Genomic DNA, 17,267 nt, shown 5'->3' with positions numbered 1-17,267 from the left:
GGTAAGAGTGAGCTGAGCTTGAGCTTGAGCTTGCTTCACCTCCCCTCCTTCTCTTCTTCCTCTCCAAATTCGGTGAAGGGTTTCTAGCAATTGTAAAATCCCCAAATGCTAAGAAACATAGTTTTATTTAAAGTCCTAAAGCCACTTGGGTCTGTTTGGCTGGGTTCCCAACACTATTCACCCCTAATTACATTAATTTGCCTAATAACCCCTATAGACCTATAACCCAAACACCATTTAATGTGAATTGACCCTAGTACCCCTAGTCTAGCTTAACATTAAGTAGGAGTAGATCCCACTTAGGGCCAGGTGGGACCCACATCCATTTAATCTAATTTTAAAACTCAAATATCCTATTTTGACTCGGATCGAGCCAAAACTTTCTCAAATACACTCATACACCTTCAATGACATTAATGCCATGGATCATATGCATCAAATTCCATTAGCTACTATACATGGTTGAATTTGATTATTCTTGTTGGCTAGACTTGTTTAAAGTTTGGTAATAAAATAATTAAAAACCAAATAACAATGGCCAACTATGCATTTAGCCAATGTAGTCATACGTGTATATCGTCGATTTTTTTTTTTTTTTTTTTTTTTTTTGTTATAAATATTGCCATTGATGTTAATTTGAGTTGATTATTTACATAGATGATTTTTATTCTACTTAATTTCATTCTTTTATATTTATTTAATTTTATTTCACGAACACCCTTGCATTTAGGCCTAAAGCCACGGACACACCAAAAACTTTCACAATTTCATGAACCACCCGTTATGTTATGAGTTTATTACAACTAAGTCCACTCTGTTAAGTGTTTGCAGTTAAGTGATGACATCATTGGGTTAACTCTTTCTAAATAGCGAAACTACCTGTTAATCGGAATTGGGTCATGGACCCGGTTCGTGGCACCAAAAAGATGTGGACAGAGTGCCGTGACTATGGAAGGAACAAGACAGGCCACACTACTCCCAGCTTAGAATGTGATATGGAACTATGAAGATTTTCAACTTCAACCAGTTCTGACAAAAAATAACCTAAGTCTCGTCCCAACACTCCAATATGGAACAGCAGAACTGAAGTCCTCAACAACAGGAAAATTAAATTCAGAGCTGGGTAGAAGATACCCCATAAATAATAATACAATGGTGGTTGGTGCAATTGCAGTGCAAGTCCTTATGGACCGTAGAGGAGGCAATCACCAAAAGAAAAGCACACAAAGAAGCAATTAATATTGATGCCGACTATAAACAAGACAGACCATACAATCCACAACACAAAATCATTCACACTTTCATCGGTAATCATCCAGTCTTATTCATTCCTTCATTATTTTCTGCGGATATGCTGTCTCTGCTGTCGAAACGCACACCCAGTTCTCACTGTTGCTCTGCCGAATGCTCAGTCACATGAGGTTCACTTATGGGTTTCTGTTCTAACGAGGGCTCTGCATGCTGCTCTTGGGTCCCAGATCCATCATCAGGACTGGATTCAGCTTGACTTGGCCCAGCAGTTCGATGAGCCTCCTTTTCCAAGTTGTTATCTTCATACTGGGTAGGAGATGTAGCATCATCTGTTGCTTTGGCCAAGGTGGACTTTTCAGAAGGGAGTTTGGGAAGAGACTTTCTAAGCGGCTTCTTGGTTTGTGAAGGGGATGGTCCCTTCGTGAGGCCATTTTGGGAGCCTCTCTCATCAAGACTCAGGCGGCCCGATCGACAACTGCCGCTGCTATTTCCTTCAGTATCTGCCGTGGATGAGTTCTTATTACGGCCAAGCTTGGGAGATTTTGCTCTAGTTGGTGGTATCTGCATCATCAGTAAGTTAAATATGTAAACCCCAAACAAGTATTAAAACACTGAGTAATCCATAAATTATACGAGCAGTCAACTTCCAACAGTAATTTTTAAGACTACATAGGATCATCAGAATGCCATGCATCAACTACTGGGGTGAACACTGAGCTGTTAGACTGAAAGAAGCCTAATTTTCATTCTCTTGGCCCTTACTCTCTTATCCTGTCGCTTTTCTCTCTTCTTGTGTTTTTTTTTTTTTTTTGGGGGGTGGGGTGTATTTGGGGGTGGTCAGGTGGTTTTGAGGCCATTTAAGTGTTCAATTTTGAGAGGCATAGGTGATAGATTCCGATTAGAATCAATTAAGTAAAGAAGCATAACTGTAATTGTGTGGTGATAATCCCCTATCGACTATGGGACTTGGAATGATTTCATATAATGGTTGGGCCTCTCCATCTAATGGCTTAAGTCTTTAAGCTGGATAACTCAACAGTAACTGATCATATTTGCAATATCTTTTTAGCTGTCTCAGTGGTCTCAAGTTTCTTTCAGTGAAATGATCGTGTGAAATGATCGTGTGACCAGCCCTGTTGGCTGACTTGGTCTATTCGTTAAATTTTAGGGGGAAATCTTTTTTTGTAGGGGGTAATAGTGCTTCTAATTAGAATATAATTAAGGGTATATACGTAAATGCATGCACAAGTGCTTGAGCCTTTCTCTAAAGGAAGTAAACTAAGTGATGAACGTCTTTTTTAAGGGACAGAACATGCAGCCAACTTCTCATGGTTGGAGATTAGGGGTCCCCATGTAGAAAAAGAGAAGATTAAGTGGGCAAAAGCACAGAGAAGACGGAGGACCGATAGGAATCCGAGGTGACAGGTGAGAGAATAGGTTCAACAGAAACATGAAGGCAAACTCTCTCAGTAAGGGGTGGGGGGGAGGGGAGGGGAGGGAAAGTAGTGGAAGGAAAGGAGGCTGTAGGAGTTTTTACATCATTTTTTTTTTTTGTGAGGGATATTAAGGAGGTGAATCTCCAGCACAGGTGGTTTGGGATGTTGACATAGGACAACCTAATTAAAGGTTAATTGCCAAAATTTTCAAGCAGCAGATAAAGCCAAGGTAAATGCAAGGTTTTCTAAGCAATTAATTGATGGTACTAAGAGTTTGATCAAAAGAATCAAGGACAGCCAAGAGAATTAGAAACTAACCCCCTAATGAAATTTAGATTGAATTGTTTAAGCTTATGACGAGCTTTAAATGGATCCACCAGAAGCCAGTCGATGGCTGGGCCTGGAGAACAGATGCACCTAAGTATGGCTCCCAGCTCGAGACAATGTAAGCATAGGCTAATGGGGTATTCTAGCACCTAAGGGTTAGAGTTGTAGAAAACCCAAATAAACCAGAATCACAGGATAGGATGCAGGGAACGCAGAACATATTAGTTACTTAAACAAAAGGACCCTGCTTCACGTAGCATAATATTACGGCCACGTAACATAGGGGGCCTATGGTATGGAGATCTCAGCCAAAATATGACACCCAAAGGGCCCGGCACGCACAATCCATTCCTATCCGAGTCGGAGTTTACCCCTTGCACTTTGGACAGCCGCCTGTCGCATCATAAGGAGCACCTCCCTTTCAAGGTACCAAAAAGGTACGGTGCATTGATGGTTTCTCAACGTTGAACGGCCAAAATCAGGATCGGTCACGACTGATTCGACTAAAGATTTTAAACTTGGAATCGGAGATCGAATCGGTCTCTACAGTTTCCGACCCGCGGATCAGATTGGAATCAAAAGGAATCGGTCCAAAAAACCCTAGAATCGGCCCTCATATCTGAAAGCCTAGTGGTCCACTCCAAAACCCTAGAATCGGTTGTTCCGAAATAGCCAGATTCAGGATCAGTCACGTCCAATTCCGATCCGAATCGACAGATTCAACCAAGGATTTTAAACTTGGAATCGAAGATTGAATTGGTCCGTGTCAGATCGGAATTGGTCATAAGAACCCTCAAATCTGAAAACCCAGCGATCCAGTCCCAAAAACCCTGGAATCGAAGATTAAATTGAATTCGAATTTTGATATTAATGAAAAGTTTTTGCTGCTCTTCTTCTCCACCAACGAACCACCTGGTGGGATCGGTGTTTGATCTGATTGACACCTTGCGGTGGGAAGCCTGGGTGGTTCGTTGGTGGGATTGATGTTTGATCCAATCGACACCTTACGGTGTGAAGCCCAGCTGGTTCTTTGAAGCTTTTTTTTTTTCAAGTTCTTTGAAGATCTCCTTCAAGTTCTAGTTAAAGATTCAATTTTTATTCAAGTTTCTCAATCAAACAAGCTGCTGCCAAGAGAATTCTGCAACAACAGTAAGTTTGATTCATCCCAACCCTAACCTTTCTTCTTCTAATCCTTAAACCACCAAACCCTAAGATTCCCCTTTTTGTTTTCACTTTTCCCAATACCTAATTTCGGGGTAGCCCACCGAGAAGTAACCGACCATGTTTCGGGCTAGACACCAGGACGAGGTTTATTTTGGGAGCTTGCGAACAACTCGGTGAGGGAGTCCGGTCTCGCAGATTTCCGTCGTAGTATGGGGTTGACATGGTCGGAATGCCATCCGGTTTATGGTACTGGTGCCAACGATGCTACATGTGTTATTGTAGTACTTGACCCGACTTAGAATCTCGATGTTAGGGGGAAAATGAATGAATGCATCCATGCATCATATGTGATGTGCATACCTTTTGCGTGCATTGTTATTGTATCTATTGATGTATGACTGTGTATGGTTTGGTTCACTCACTGGGCTTGTGGAAGCTCATCCCTCGGGAATCTTTGTTTTTAGATTTGGATGAAGGAGAGGCGAACCCAGTTGAGGCTGATCCGGCGTATCATTATTGTGATGGCTATGAGGTTTGGGGTGCCCAGCCAGAGACGAAGCAGGGTCCCGACTATGTATGCGATGACTGTGCTCATGAAGCACAATAGATCAAGATACAACACGGAGACTTTAGATATTATGATAGTTGGTTTGGGAACTTGAGGATGAATGTAATTATTGTCATTTGCATTTGCTACTATCCTTTATATTTTGGACCTTATATTAGTAATTGTGGTATCATGATGACTTGGATGCTGGAATTGAATCGATCTATATGAATAATATGATATCATTTAGAAATTTCTATTATATGATTTTAATATTCTCTAACTCTTCCGTTGTGGCTCTTAATTTATCTTTGACCTTTATTCTTGGAATTGTGAACACGGTACTGCAATGCATCGATCCTGTGATTCGGTATGGAATACGAGGGTATTCCCCTCACATAGCCCTAGTTTGGGATGGGGGTGTGACAAACCCAATCAGCCAATCATGCAGTATTTGATGGGAATGCTGATATTGTGACCATTGGTGATTCTCGATCGGGTTCCGCTACAGGTGGCAGTTCATCTAGCACTACTCATCGTGATGAGCTTTCTCAAATATTACAGAGGATACAAACTCGTGACGCATCCAGTAGCGCATCCTCCATACCTTCCTCTTCCACTGCTACCCTTGCTCATGTAGGTAGATCTACCTTCTTCTCCACTACTTCTCCCTGGATTATTGACTCTGGAGCTTCTGCTCATATGACTAGTGAGTCTACCTTGTTTACAGCCTTTTCGAATAACTCGGATTCTTCATCTGTCGTATTAGCTAATGGATCTGCTGCTCTCATTATTGGATCTGGTACAGTCACTCCCACCTCTTCCATTAGTCTTTCCTCCGTGTTGCATGTTCCTTAGTTTCCATTGAGTCTTCTTTCTGTTAGTCAGCTTACTAAAGCTTTACACTGTTCTGTGACATTTTTTTCTACTCATTGTGTTTTTCAAGATCTTCACACGAGGAAGACGATTAGTGGAGGGCATGAAAAGGATAGGTTGTATTATCTTACCTATGGTGTTGCTACTTCCTCCGTTGTTGCTGCGTCTGTTGGTGGGTGACTCCCTTCCAATGGCATTGTCGTTTGGGTCATTTATCTTTAGCTAGGGTACAGTTATTATTTCCGCCTTTTAAGTCCGTGTCTAGGATAGAGCATGAAGCTTACGAGTTGGGGAAACACCATCGTGTGTCTTTTCCTGCTCGGTCTGTGGCTCGTAGTTCATCTTCATTTTCTTTAGTCCATTTGGACATCTGAGGTCCTGTCGTGTCAAGAATAAACATGGTTTTATGTATTTTGTTACATTCCTGGACGATCATTCCCGTCTTACCTGGTTGTATCTTCTGAAGGATCTTTCCGAGTTTTTATCTATATTCCAAGAATTTTATAATGAAATAAAAACTTAGTTTCGTGTGTCTATTAAAGTTTTTCGTTTTGATAATGCATTGGGATATGTACAAAATGAAATTTCTGATTTTTGCGTTGCCCGTGGCATGATTCATCAGACTAGTTGTTCCTACACTCCAGAACAAAAATGGAGTGGCTGAACGCAAAAGTAGGCATCTTCTTGATGTAGCTCATGCTATCATGTTCCATATGCATGTCCCAAAGCTTTTTTGGTGTGAAAGCGTGTTGACTGTAATATAGCTCTAAATAGGAGAAAGATTCTATTAGAGGCCAAGCAACAGGATCTCAATGGGGCTGCTGGTTTGGCTGGGCAGAATTAGGGTTTTTAGGTTGAATTCTAGGGTTAGGTATGGGGGAATGGGGTAATTTATATCTGGTTTTAATAGGCAGGCCTAGGGGAAGCTACTAGAACAAGTTTTAATCAAAATTCGAATTCCAGAATTTTAGGGTTAGGGTTTGGGTTTTAGGTTTTAGAATCTAGGTTGAAAACTAGGGTTTAGGATGGGATATTTGGGCTGGGTTTCTGGTCGGGTTTTACTGGCAGTGGGGGGAAGGTTCGATCAGAATATTGGCCAATTCTGATGATTAAAATAGTCTGGACAGAATTGAGACTATCTTAGGGTTTGTTTGGGTTTAGTGGGAGATGAGGGGAATTAGGGATAGACTAATCAGATTGGGCTCAAAGCTGGATCGAGTGTGAGGGTTATGGCGAGGATGTTATGCCTGAAATTGGAGGGGATTTGGGTGAAAGGGTAGGGCTGGACAGAACTCAGATGTTCTAGGGTTTATGAAATTAAAACAGAAAATAAAGGGGGAATCAATTGGGGAAGGAGAATGAATGGAAACAGAAATTAAACTTCAAACTCACAGCAGGAATCCACCTACCCTATCCACTTGAGATCCACAAGGATATCACTCACAAAGGAGCACGAACAGCAGCAGCAGCAATCGGTCAACAGCAAAACAGTCTTTTTTTTTATTCAAATTCGATGTGGGGGAGCCTTCCACGATTTAATATATTTATAATATGGCTTTATGCCATGTCCTAATACAAATTAAAGTCTTCTCCTTCATAAAATCGTGGAAGGGAAGGAATTTAAACTAAAACTAATAACTTAAAATAGTAAAAGACCTACTTAACCCTACTAACTTAAGTTAAAAGACATCTAACTTAAAACAACTAATTTAAAAGAAGATTCCATGTTAGCCAATAGGATATAAGGACTTATTAACCAATAGGAACACTTCACTTAAATTAGACCAATTGAACCAATTGGGTGCAACCAATTCTAAACCGGTTCAATCTAAAACCAGGAAAATAAACTAAGTATTGTGCTAATCCCGTATGCAACCTATATACCCCTAGTTTAGGCTCATTAAAGTGGCCTAATACATAGAAAACCCTTGGGAACAAAGGCCAACATGTATATAACCCAACCCTAGGCCTATTTCTAATGAAATAAGCCCTATTTGGTGATGAATCAGCATCAGATTGCTTGTTATTTGATTAATTGCATGCCCTCTTCTATTATTGCCGATAGGTCCCCTTTTTCCATTGTTTTTTTGGGCATTCCTGCTTTTGCTTTACCCCCTCGTGTTTTTGGATGTGTGCTTTGTGCAACTTACATGTCTCCACTAACAAGTTTGCTCCTAGGTCTACCAAGTGTAGTACGAGAATAACCTAGGAGCAAACTTGTTAGTGGAGACATGTAAGTTGCACAAAGCACACATCCAAAAACACGAGGGGGTAAAGTGAAAGCAGGAATGCCCAAAAAAAACAATGGAAAAAGGGTACAAGTGTTATGATCCTGTCTCTTCTAGATATTTTGTGAGTGTTGATGTCACCTCCTTTGAGGGGAGTTATTACTGTTCTCAATCTTCGTTGTCCTCTGAGGGTGAGTGGCATCCTGTTGTGCCACATCCTGTTCCTACCTTAGTACCGTTTTCTCCTCCTTTGCAGGTCTATCAGCGATGGGACAAGACAACAGCCCCAAGTAAGATTCCTACTGTTCTAGTGGTTTCACCCCCTCTACATGTGTCCTCCTCTGGTGAAGCTCTATCTACTTCCTTATCTGATAACTTACCAGTTGCTTTGCAGAAAGGTACACATTCCTTTACACAGAAGTCTAATGTTATGTACCCCACTGACAAGTTTGTTTCCTTATCTCATCTGCCTCCTTTGGTCCATAATTTTGCCTTGTTGTAATCCACTTCTACTATGCCTAAAAGTCACATTGAAGCCCTTCGTCTTCCTAGCTGGAAGGATGCCATGGATGTTGAAATGGATGCCCTCTTGACTCGTAACACCTGGACTCTTGTTGATTTGCCACCTGGTAAGGACCTTGTCAAGTGTCGCTGGGTTTACACTATTAAGTATCTTCCTGATGGTTCTGTTGAGCGGCTCAAAGCCCGTCTAGTTGCCAAGGGGTATACCCAGACTTATGGGGTTGATTATTTTGAGACGTTCTCTCCTCTTGTCTGGCTGAATTCGGTGCGTTTACTTATTCCTTGGCGGTGAATTTTGATTGGCCGTTATATCAGCTTGACATTAAAAATGCTTTTTGTATGGTAACTTGTAAGAAGTTTATATGGAGCAACCTCCGGAGTATGTTGCTTAGGGGGAGGATCGTACACGGGTTAGTAAGCTACGTAAGGCTATCTATGGTCTCAAACAATCGCCCAAGGCATGGTTTGAGAAATTCAGTGCTACATTGATGTTTTGTGGCTTTTCATAGTGTTATTCCGACCACTCGGTGTTTGTCCGCCGCCGAGATGGTAAGGTGGTTATCTTGATCGTCTATGTAGACGATATTTAGTGATGATGGGTCTAGTATTGCAGAGGTAAAAACATATTTACAGCAACATTTTCAAACCAAGGATCTAGGTAATCTTCACTATTTTTTTGGCATTGAAGTTGTGAGAAGTAGGAAAGGTGTCAGTTTATCTCAGCTGGAAATATGTATTGGACCTTCTATCTGACACTGGCATGCTTGCTTCAAAGCCAGTGGATGTTCCTATGGATCCTCATCAGAAGTTTGGGGTAAATGATGGTGATCTCCTTAAAGATGTGCACCAGTACAGAAGTTTGAGATGGAGTAGGTGTCCTTAGTCAATTTATGCAACCTCCTCAGAAGGCTCATTGGGATGGAGTTGTTCGTGTTCTTCGCTATTTGAAGGGTGCTCCTAGTAATAGGTTGATTTATCGTCCTCTTAGGCATATGGATCTTGTTGCTTTTTCAGATGCTGACTGGGTTGGTTCAACCAGTAATCGTTGCTCGACTACAGGGTATTGTACTTTTGTTGGGGGTAACCTGGTTAGGTGGCATAGTAAGAAACAGACTACAATTGCCAGGTCGAATGCTGAAGTGGAATACAGAGCTACGACTCATACTACCACAGAGTTGATGAGGCTCAGGTCTCTTCTCCTTGAGATGGGTTTATCTATGCCGGTGCCTATGAAGATGTATTGTGATAACCAAGCAGCCATATAAATTGCGAGCAATCTGGTCCATCATGAACGGACAAAACATATTGAAGTGGACTGGCACTTTGTTCGAGATGCTATGTTGACAAACTTGTTGAGACCCCATTTGTTTCATCCTCAAATCAGCTAGCAGATATGTTCACCAAGTCACTTTTTGCTCCTAGTTTTCGCACCTATTGTAACAAACTGAGCATAGGAGATCTCTATGCTCCAGCTTGAGGAGGAGTGTTGAAAACTAGGGGTATTTTAGTCTTATATTTTGGATTTCTGGGGTTTTTTGTTATTTTACATTAGTTCTGTCCTTAGTTTGCAAGGTTGTAATAAGTAAGGGGTTAGGGGTAATTTCATATATCACGAACTACCTTACCTTCCTATTTTATCTAAAGTTAATTATATATTAAGAGACTGCCTGCGATAGGGAATTCGAATTTTACCTATCTCAAGCTGCTCTCCTTCTCTCTTGCGGCAACTTCTTCTCCCTCTCTTTCTTCTTCGTTCATCTTTCTTCCTTCACCCCTGATGTGAGTTCTGATTTGCAACATTTCTAATGTTGCCTCATATGTTATTGTTAAAAAATGCATTTATCCACCTGTGTCCACCTTTGGATAGTCCTCCGTATTAGAGGAAGCGGTTCCAACATGGTATCAATACACGTGAGGGGGGGGATTATGTACACTACATCTGCAGCCATTGCAGAAAGTAGAACTTGCAGGATATTTGGTGCAAAATATAGAAGATCAGTCTTCTCCACCATTGCTATTGGGTATCCTTCATTATTGGGTTAAGTTTGCCGTAAGGGAGAGATGAAGAGTATTGAAGATATTTGGTTGTTGTCTGCCTATATGAGGTTCTACAGCTGGGTTGATCATTTCTGCTGCCTGAATTATTTGTTTCCGCTGCTTGCAGCCCTAGTTGCTCATTTTCAAGATTATCAGTAAGAAATTCATCACTGGACAGCTGTTAAAGATTGGTGAAAGTTTGCTGATCAAGTCTGCCTAGGTTTTGAAGACCTATTTTTTTCAAGTTCTTGAAGGTTTATTTGGGAGTTGCATTCATCTTGAAGCTGGATTCTGCTGCAACTTACTTTCTTCCCATTTTGTTCAAGTTGAGTATTAGTACCTTATATGCGCCAACTTGAGGGGGAGTGTTAGCATTAGTATGGAGTTTTTTTCTTATTATTTCAAGCTGGAGCTTCTCTTTACTTATTTGTATAGTCCAACTTAAGGGGGAGTCTTGGAATATGTAATCCAAAATACCGTGGGGTATTCTGGTCCTTTTGGGATAGTTTAATTCCTATGTAATTAGGTTTAAGTCACTGCTCTTATAGAGACAGTTAGTTAGGGGTAATTATGTCTACAATCGGCTATGTGGGTTTTAGTCCCACATCACCTATTTCAGTCCCTTTGTATTTTCCCCTCTATTATAAATGGAGGGGCTTACCTATCAATGAATACAAGATATAATTTTCTCTCATTCTCTCTTTTCTAACCCACAGTTCTTCCAACATGGTATCAAAGCAGACAGGGGTCACGGTATCGAGTCCCCTTGGGAGTGGGCAGGTGTTAAAAAATGCATTTATCCACCCGTATCCACCTTTGGATAATCCGTCGTGTTAGAGCTCCTGTTTGATATACATATTGTTTCCTCCCATAGTTGTCATGGCGTCGCCATGGCGCCGCCATAGCGTCCTGGCGCTGGGGGAAAAAGGCATATCAAGGTCCGCCATGATATATGTATAAATATCGAGCGATATGGCTTCCATGGAGTCACCATGGATGCCATACCACGATATATGGGTATGTCGATCATAAAAGTCAGGCTTATATTTTATTTTTTTTTAAAAACCATTTAATAACTTAGATGCTTTTTCGTTAATGTATATTGGAGGTGTAACTTGAAAAGTTACACCTGCAATACACATTATCATAAAAAATTAAAAATATTAAACATAATAACATTAGTCATATACCCTAATGGGGGGAAATAGAAATCGCAAAAGAAAAAATCGAGAGGAGTTCGTGAGACACCGAGACAGAGGAACAGTTTGTGAGAGTTGAGACAGAGGATCGTGACTCCGGCAATGGCAACTTGTGTTCCTCGCTTCCTGCAACTCTCGGCAGCCTTCGAAGTTCGAACTTCTCCGGCAACCTCCAGGACTCCAAGCAAGTAAATTTTTTTTTTTTTTTAATTTGGTTCTTCTTCCTCCTCCCAGTCCTTCGGCAACTTGATTTTTCAGTTCAGTACTTCAGTTCTTCAGTTCTTCTCCTCCCAGGCAGACCTCTTCTTCTTCTTAACTTCTTCTTCTTCAGTTCTTCTCCTCCCAGCCTCCGGTAGTGATTACAGCTAGTAGTATCGTTTTTTTTTTTTTTTTTTTCTCTTGCCTTGCATTGCCATAGTTACACACACAGAGACAGGGAGAGAGTCGAGAGACAGAGGGGGGGGGATTTATTTCAGTTAGTAGTCCTCGACTCTCGGTTTTTTTTTTCTTTTTTATTTTTTCTTCTTTGCTTATACAGTCACAGAGACAGGGACATAGTCGAGAGACAGAGGGGGGAGGGATTTATTCCAGTCATATACACTAATGGATATTACACTTTCATGAATTAAACCATAGTATATTAGTAATACACTTTCATGTTGATTTTTTATGTTATAGGACATATATTATATCATACTAAATAACATTAAAAATAGAGAAAATAAAAAATAAAACATGGTCGACATGCTCGCCATGGCGGGCGACATGTCGCTATATCGACGTGACACCCCTCCACCGACTTGGATCGCCGTGACGCCGTGACAACTATGTTTCCTCCATTTCCTACAAGGTTGGCCTTTTAGAGGAAGCGGTTCCAACAGTTATATGCCTCGACAGCAACAGTTCTCTCCTCCTCCAGCTATAGGTCACTCTGTCATCAATATGTGCCACCTCATCGTCAAGCTCATTACAAAGGCATCTTGGGTAAGAGTGTCAAATAGGATGGTTTTGGGTAAACAAGACAGTTGCTAACTGGTTCTGGTCCCAAGGGGGCCAATCCCAAAACCGTCCCATTTAATAAATGGTCCCAAAACTAGGATCCGGTCCCGTCTAATAACTGGACAGTCTGGCTCTAGTTCCTTAACAGTTCTGGGCACTCAAAAGTCTCTCACATTCAAAATTTCTGATATGTCCAAAATTCAGAAGCATACAAATAATTGAATATATATTCCTAAGCATACAAACACTAAATAAATTCAAAGTTTCACACTTCTAAATCACCAACACCAAATCAAATTCAAATTCTAAATTATTCAAATAAGTATCTCCCACATCCATGTTAACATCCCAAATCACCAAAATACTTTGGAACTATTAAATCCAAATGCTGAAAAGGAAATGTAACTCTCTGGCACTTGTCTCTATCATCAATATCATCAACCTTTCCTATTCACAAAAGAGTTCTTCCATGTTGAAAATAGTAATAGTTTCAATTAACAAAGTTCCAAAGAAACAAATAACATATAAAGTGAATAAATAGTACACCCTCATGTTGAGCCTTTAAACAATATGAAAGTATGAAATAACTCTTGAGTGAGTCATGATTCGTGAACTTGAAGTCATAATTGAATCTCGTTATCATAATGACTTAATCCTCAATGGTTCAATCCTCATTAGTATTTAGTAATAACAATTAACAACATCCTTGATAACCCTTGGTTTTTCTTATTATTTTAATATAGCCTCTATATAAGTTATAACCATAAGTATTTAATAACCCTAAAAATAAGTAATTTAAGCATGTTAAACAGGTCCTAGCGATTCCGATTCTAGCCAGTTCCTAATTGGGCTTTAGGTTTTGGACCCATTGGGAAACGTGTCCCAGAACCATCCCGTACCAATCAACAATCAGTCCCAAAACCAGCTCCTAGACCGTCCCATTTGATAACGGGACGGATCAGCTCCAGGTTTTGGCAATTTCAGTTCTAGGATGTTTCCCATTTCCAGACCCAAATTGACACCCTTAATCTTGGGTTTGCAACCTAACTTGACGGAGTTGATTTCTTTTAAGAGGGGGAGAGCTGATGCAGATACACATTGGGTTAATTTTCGGTTTATATTTTATTATTTTATTTATCAATTGCTTGTACATGTGAGAAACTCAAGAATCAGTTCCACACCTTTTCAAATTCTGTAAGAGTTCTAGTCTAGGATGAACTCTTCTTACGGTAGTTCTTTTTCTGTTTGAATTCCTTTAAAAAAAAAAAAAGTCATTCTTTATTCAAATCATCTCCAATTGAGGGGAGTGTGCTACGTATATAACATCCTTCTAAAATTCTTAAGCTGACTCAAAAAAGAACTCTCAGAAGCTATTATGTATACTAATTTAACTCAAACAATTGACTAAACTACCAATCCCATATGCTAACTTTACCCCTACTTTATGGGCACATAAACTAGGCCCATTATAATGAAACCCTAGAAAATAAAAAGGCCCAACCTATAATATAATCACCCAAAGCTTAATTTCAGCATGTGGGACTGCCAACTGCTCCTTAGGGGCTTCTAAACTGACACACAGGCATCCCGCATACATACGGGATTAATATCTTATACAATTGCATCAATTCCCCTCGGTGTTGAATAAAAACACATCGTCATGTTTTATAGTAGGGGAGAATCAACACTGGGCGATCAGCATCCACAATCAGTCGCCTTGATTTGATGATTTGTTGATTCTCACAAACAACATGAACAAAATTAGTAACAACGTTGAAGATTTGTTGCGGAAGAACAATTTCCCCTATGTTCGATCTCTAAAGGGCCGATCGTGATTTGCTCCTCTTCAACATAATCTTCCAGGAGCCTCTTGATCTTTGATCAGTTCATCTATTAATTTACTTTCAATTCTGATCATAGGTTCCTTTTTAGTGTCTTCATCGTCAAAGGCTTCCTCAATCAACTTTCATTCAACTTGTGATAGCAGAAGTTCAGGTATAATTCCAAATTTTTTTTTTTTTTGAATTCTTTAGAGGCTTGTCATTGGTATTCCCTTTGGGCAAGCATACTTTCTTGGAGTGTATATAACAGGTCGTAAATAGAAGGATCAACCTCCATGGTGAAAATCTTTTTCAGGTTCAGCTTTGATAAAAAATAATGCAGTACTAATCTCGAACCAGTGATATCCAATGAAAGATTAGCTTGCAATACGATCGTAGATATGGGAATAAGGACCAGATTAAGAGAAGATTGAACAACTCAATGAAAACAAATTTGATATGCATAACATTCTGGTAGATTGATCAAATCAGCCAAGATAACAGGTATGCAAAAGATGCAAAAATTTGACAGATTGATTCAAAGATATGGAGTAATCCTACTATGAATAGGAAAATTGGCAAGTTGCAGAATTCAATGGACAAATTAGGGATCAAAAAAAGAATTCAGTTAAAGAAGCTAAGTAGCTACTCTACTAAGAAATCAGAACCAGGAATAGAAATAGAAAGCAGAACTTGAAATAGTAAATTGAAACCAGACTTGTAGTAGAAAAACAGGAAATCAGTTTCAAGTTTGAATTTTGAAACCGTAATGATGCAGATGTGAAGACTTATGTCCAGAAGAAGAAGTCAAAGCTATCCAAATAGTGTTAGTAGTTGTTGGTAGTTAGTAGTTTTATACTTAGTTTTATTTTGATGTAATTAAATTGAATCGGTTTGAACCAGTGGTTCAATTTAAGTGTTTTTAGTTTAATTGTCTTAGTAAGTCATGTGAATACTTAAGTGATCACATGACCCTTTTAAATTGTTAACAAATAGTAGGTCCACTCCTCCCACGATTCATAGGGAGGAAGTGATTTGTAATAGTTGCCAAGGGGAATATTCCCACTCTTAGGCTGTTTAGGAATTGGCCTATTGACACTTTAAATAAAGGAAATTCGTGGGGGGTCTTCTCACCTCACAATTTGAAAATTTTCTCTTCAAAGCTGCTTCTGCTGCTGCAACTTGTCTTCTCCAAGAAGAATTGTCTTGTGTTTGATCAAGGCTGACAGAATCCGTGTTTGATTCGATTGAAACCTTGCAGTGGGAAGCCTGGGTGGTTGAAGATTACTTTTATCTTCTTCAATTCACTATTCTACATTCAAGTTCTGGATCAAGCATTGGTTTCAAGGACTGTTCTACATCAACAAGGCTGTTCAAGTCTGTTCTTCATTAAACAAGTTTGAGCCAAAGCCCAACCCTAACCATTCTCTTCTTCTCCTCTAGACCACCATAACCTGCACAGCATAACCCAATTATCAGAACACTACCAAACCTTGACTGAGTGCTCTTCTGCCCACTTGGAGAACTCCATCCAAGGTTGGTTACATTCTGCCCAACCAAACCCTAATTACTCCACTCTTTCCTCTTTCAAAACCCTAACCCTAGACTCCATAACTTGCTGCCGATTCTGTGCAGCAGTCGTACGCTTGTTATTTGTTAACATAACCTTCACTGGAAGACTCCCAGACATCATCTAACCTTAACCCTACCGTCAAACCCTAAACCCCACTAACCCTAACCCTAAATTTGACCTTTTCCAGTAGTTTAAACCCTAGCTGAATCTTCCTTTGAATAACAGATTCTGGTTTTGGCTTCTAGTTGGATTATATTCAACATAGAACTACATTACATAAGAAGGTTCAAAACAGAAATAAATTGCTATGTATGGAAGCAGAATTGATATCCAATGGTTATATTTGAAGTTTCCGAAAATTCATAATTGGAGTATGAATTCAAGAAACCAAAAAAAAAAACATATACAATATTTATTCTAAAAACAAAATCAGAACTAGAAATTGACATGAAGAGAGAAGAGAGTTGCAGATTCTAACCTTGTAATCAATGGACAAGAATAGAAAAAGAGTAGAGAAGATAAAATAATCAAGATATCAGGTCTGGGATACCAATCCTGTATATATCAAGGTATATCAAGATCAACAGCAACCTTTGAAAAATTGATTCTTCTTCCTAGTTCTGGGTGGATACCCTGTTTTCCAGCCACCATTCACCCATCTCTTTCTTGTCATACCCTCGTCATTATTGCTTACTTTCTTCTCAAACATGGCAGTTAAAATTCTGTTGTTAATATATATATCGACTTTTGGTCTCATGTCTGTGATTAAACTTCCATATATTGCAAACCTGAACCTATGATCTGTTTCTGGAAATATTCAGTTGCAGATATATTACACCAACTGGGATCCCAATAAAATAATATTTTCTGGCTTTAGAACATGTTGAAATATATCGAGTCCAGGGGGAGAAGAGGATATCTCGATTCTCGAGATTCCTCTCCTCCTCCTGTGTCTCTCCTAGTTTGAGTATATGTCTTAAATTCCCAGTCCTAGTTTGGGTTGTTTATTCTAGTCCTAGTTCTAGTTTCATTTCTTATTTTATTTCACTTTTCATATTTTAACTTGGAATCCTATCATGATTAGGAATTTCCTCTCTTATTGTAATCTGTAATTATAAATACAAATATTATGAGAAAGGCTGCCATATTCGACAGCTCTCTTCTCTTCTCCATCTCATTCTTCTCCTCACTTTTTCTCCTTCTAGTTCTTGGTTCTGGTTCTCTAACAGGTGTTCTGGTTATATGGTATCAGAGCACAACCTTTAATTTGGTTGTTCTTCTGCGATTC

General features: G+C 39.6%; 1 protein-coding gene across 2 annotated transcripts in view; it reads right to left on the bottom strand.

Annotated features, from left to right (window-relative positions):
* Nucleotides 1-1,093: 1,093 nt before the first annotated feature.
* The window catches only part of LOC122671805 (protein WVD2-like 6), a 29,587-nt gene continuing 13,413 nt past the window's right edge, over nt 1,094-17,267 (bottom strand). For both annotated transcript variants that reach the window (XM_043869253.1, XM_043869252.1), the window contains one exon: nt 1,094-1,812. In XM_043869253.1, the coding sequence (XP_043725188.1) occupies nt 1,387-1,812 (426 nt within the window). In that variant the 3' untranslated portion in view covers nt 1,094-1,386. The remainder of the gene's footprint in view (nt 1,813-17,267) is intronic.

This window comes from Telopea speciosissima, chromosome 8 (genome assembly GCF_018873765.1).
Source record: "Telopea speciosissima isolate NSW1024214 ecotype Mountain lineage chromosome 8, Tspe_v1, whole genome shotgun sequence".
Taxonomy (NCBI): Eukaryota; Viridiplantae; Streptophyta; class Magnoliopsida; order Proteales; family Proteaceae; genus Telopea; species Telopea speciosissima.
Note: the sequence above shows the minus strand (reverse complement) of the source record. Positions and strands in the feature narration are given on the sequence as shown.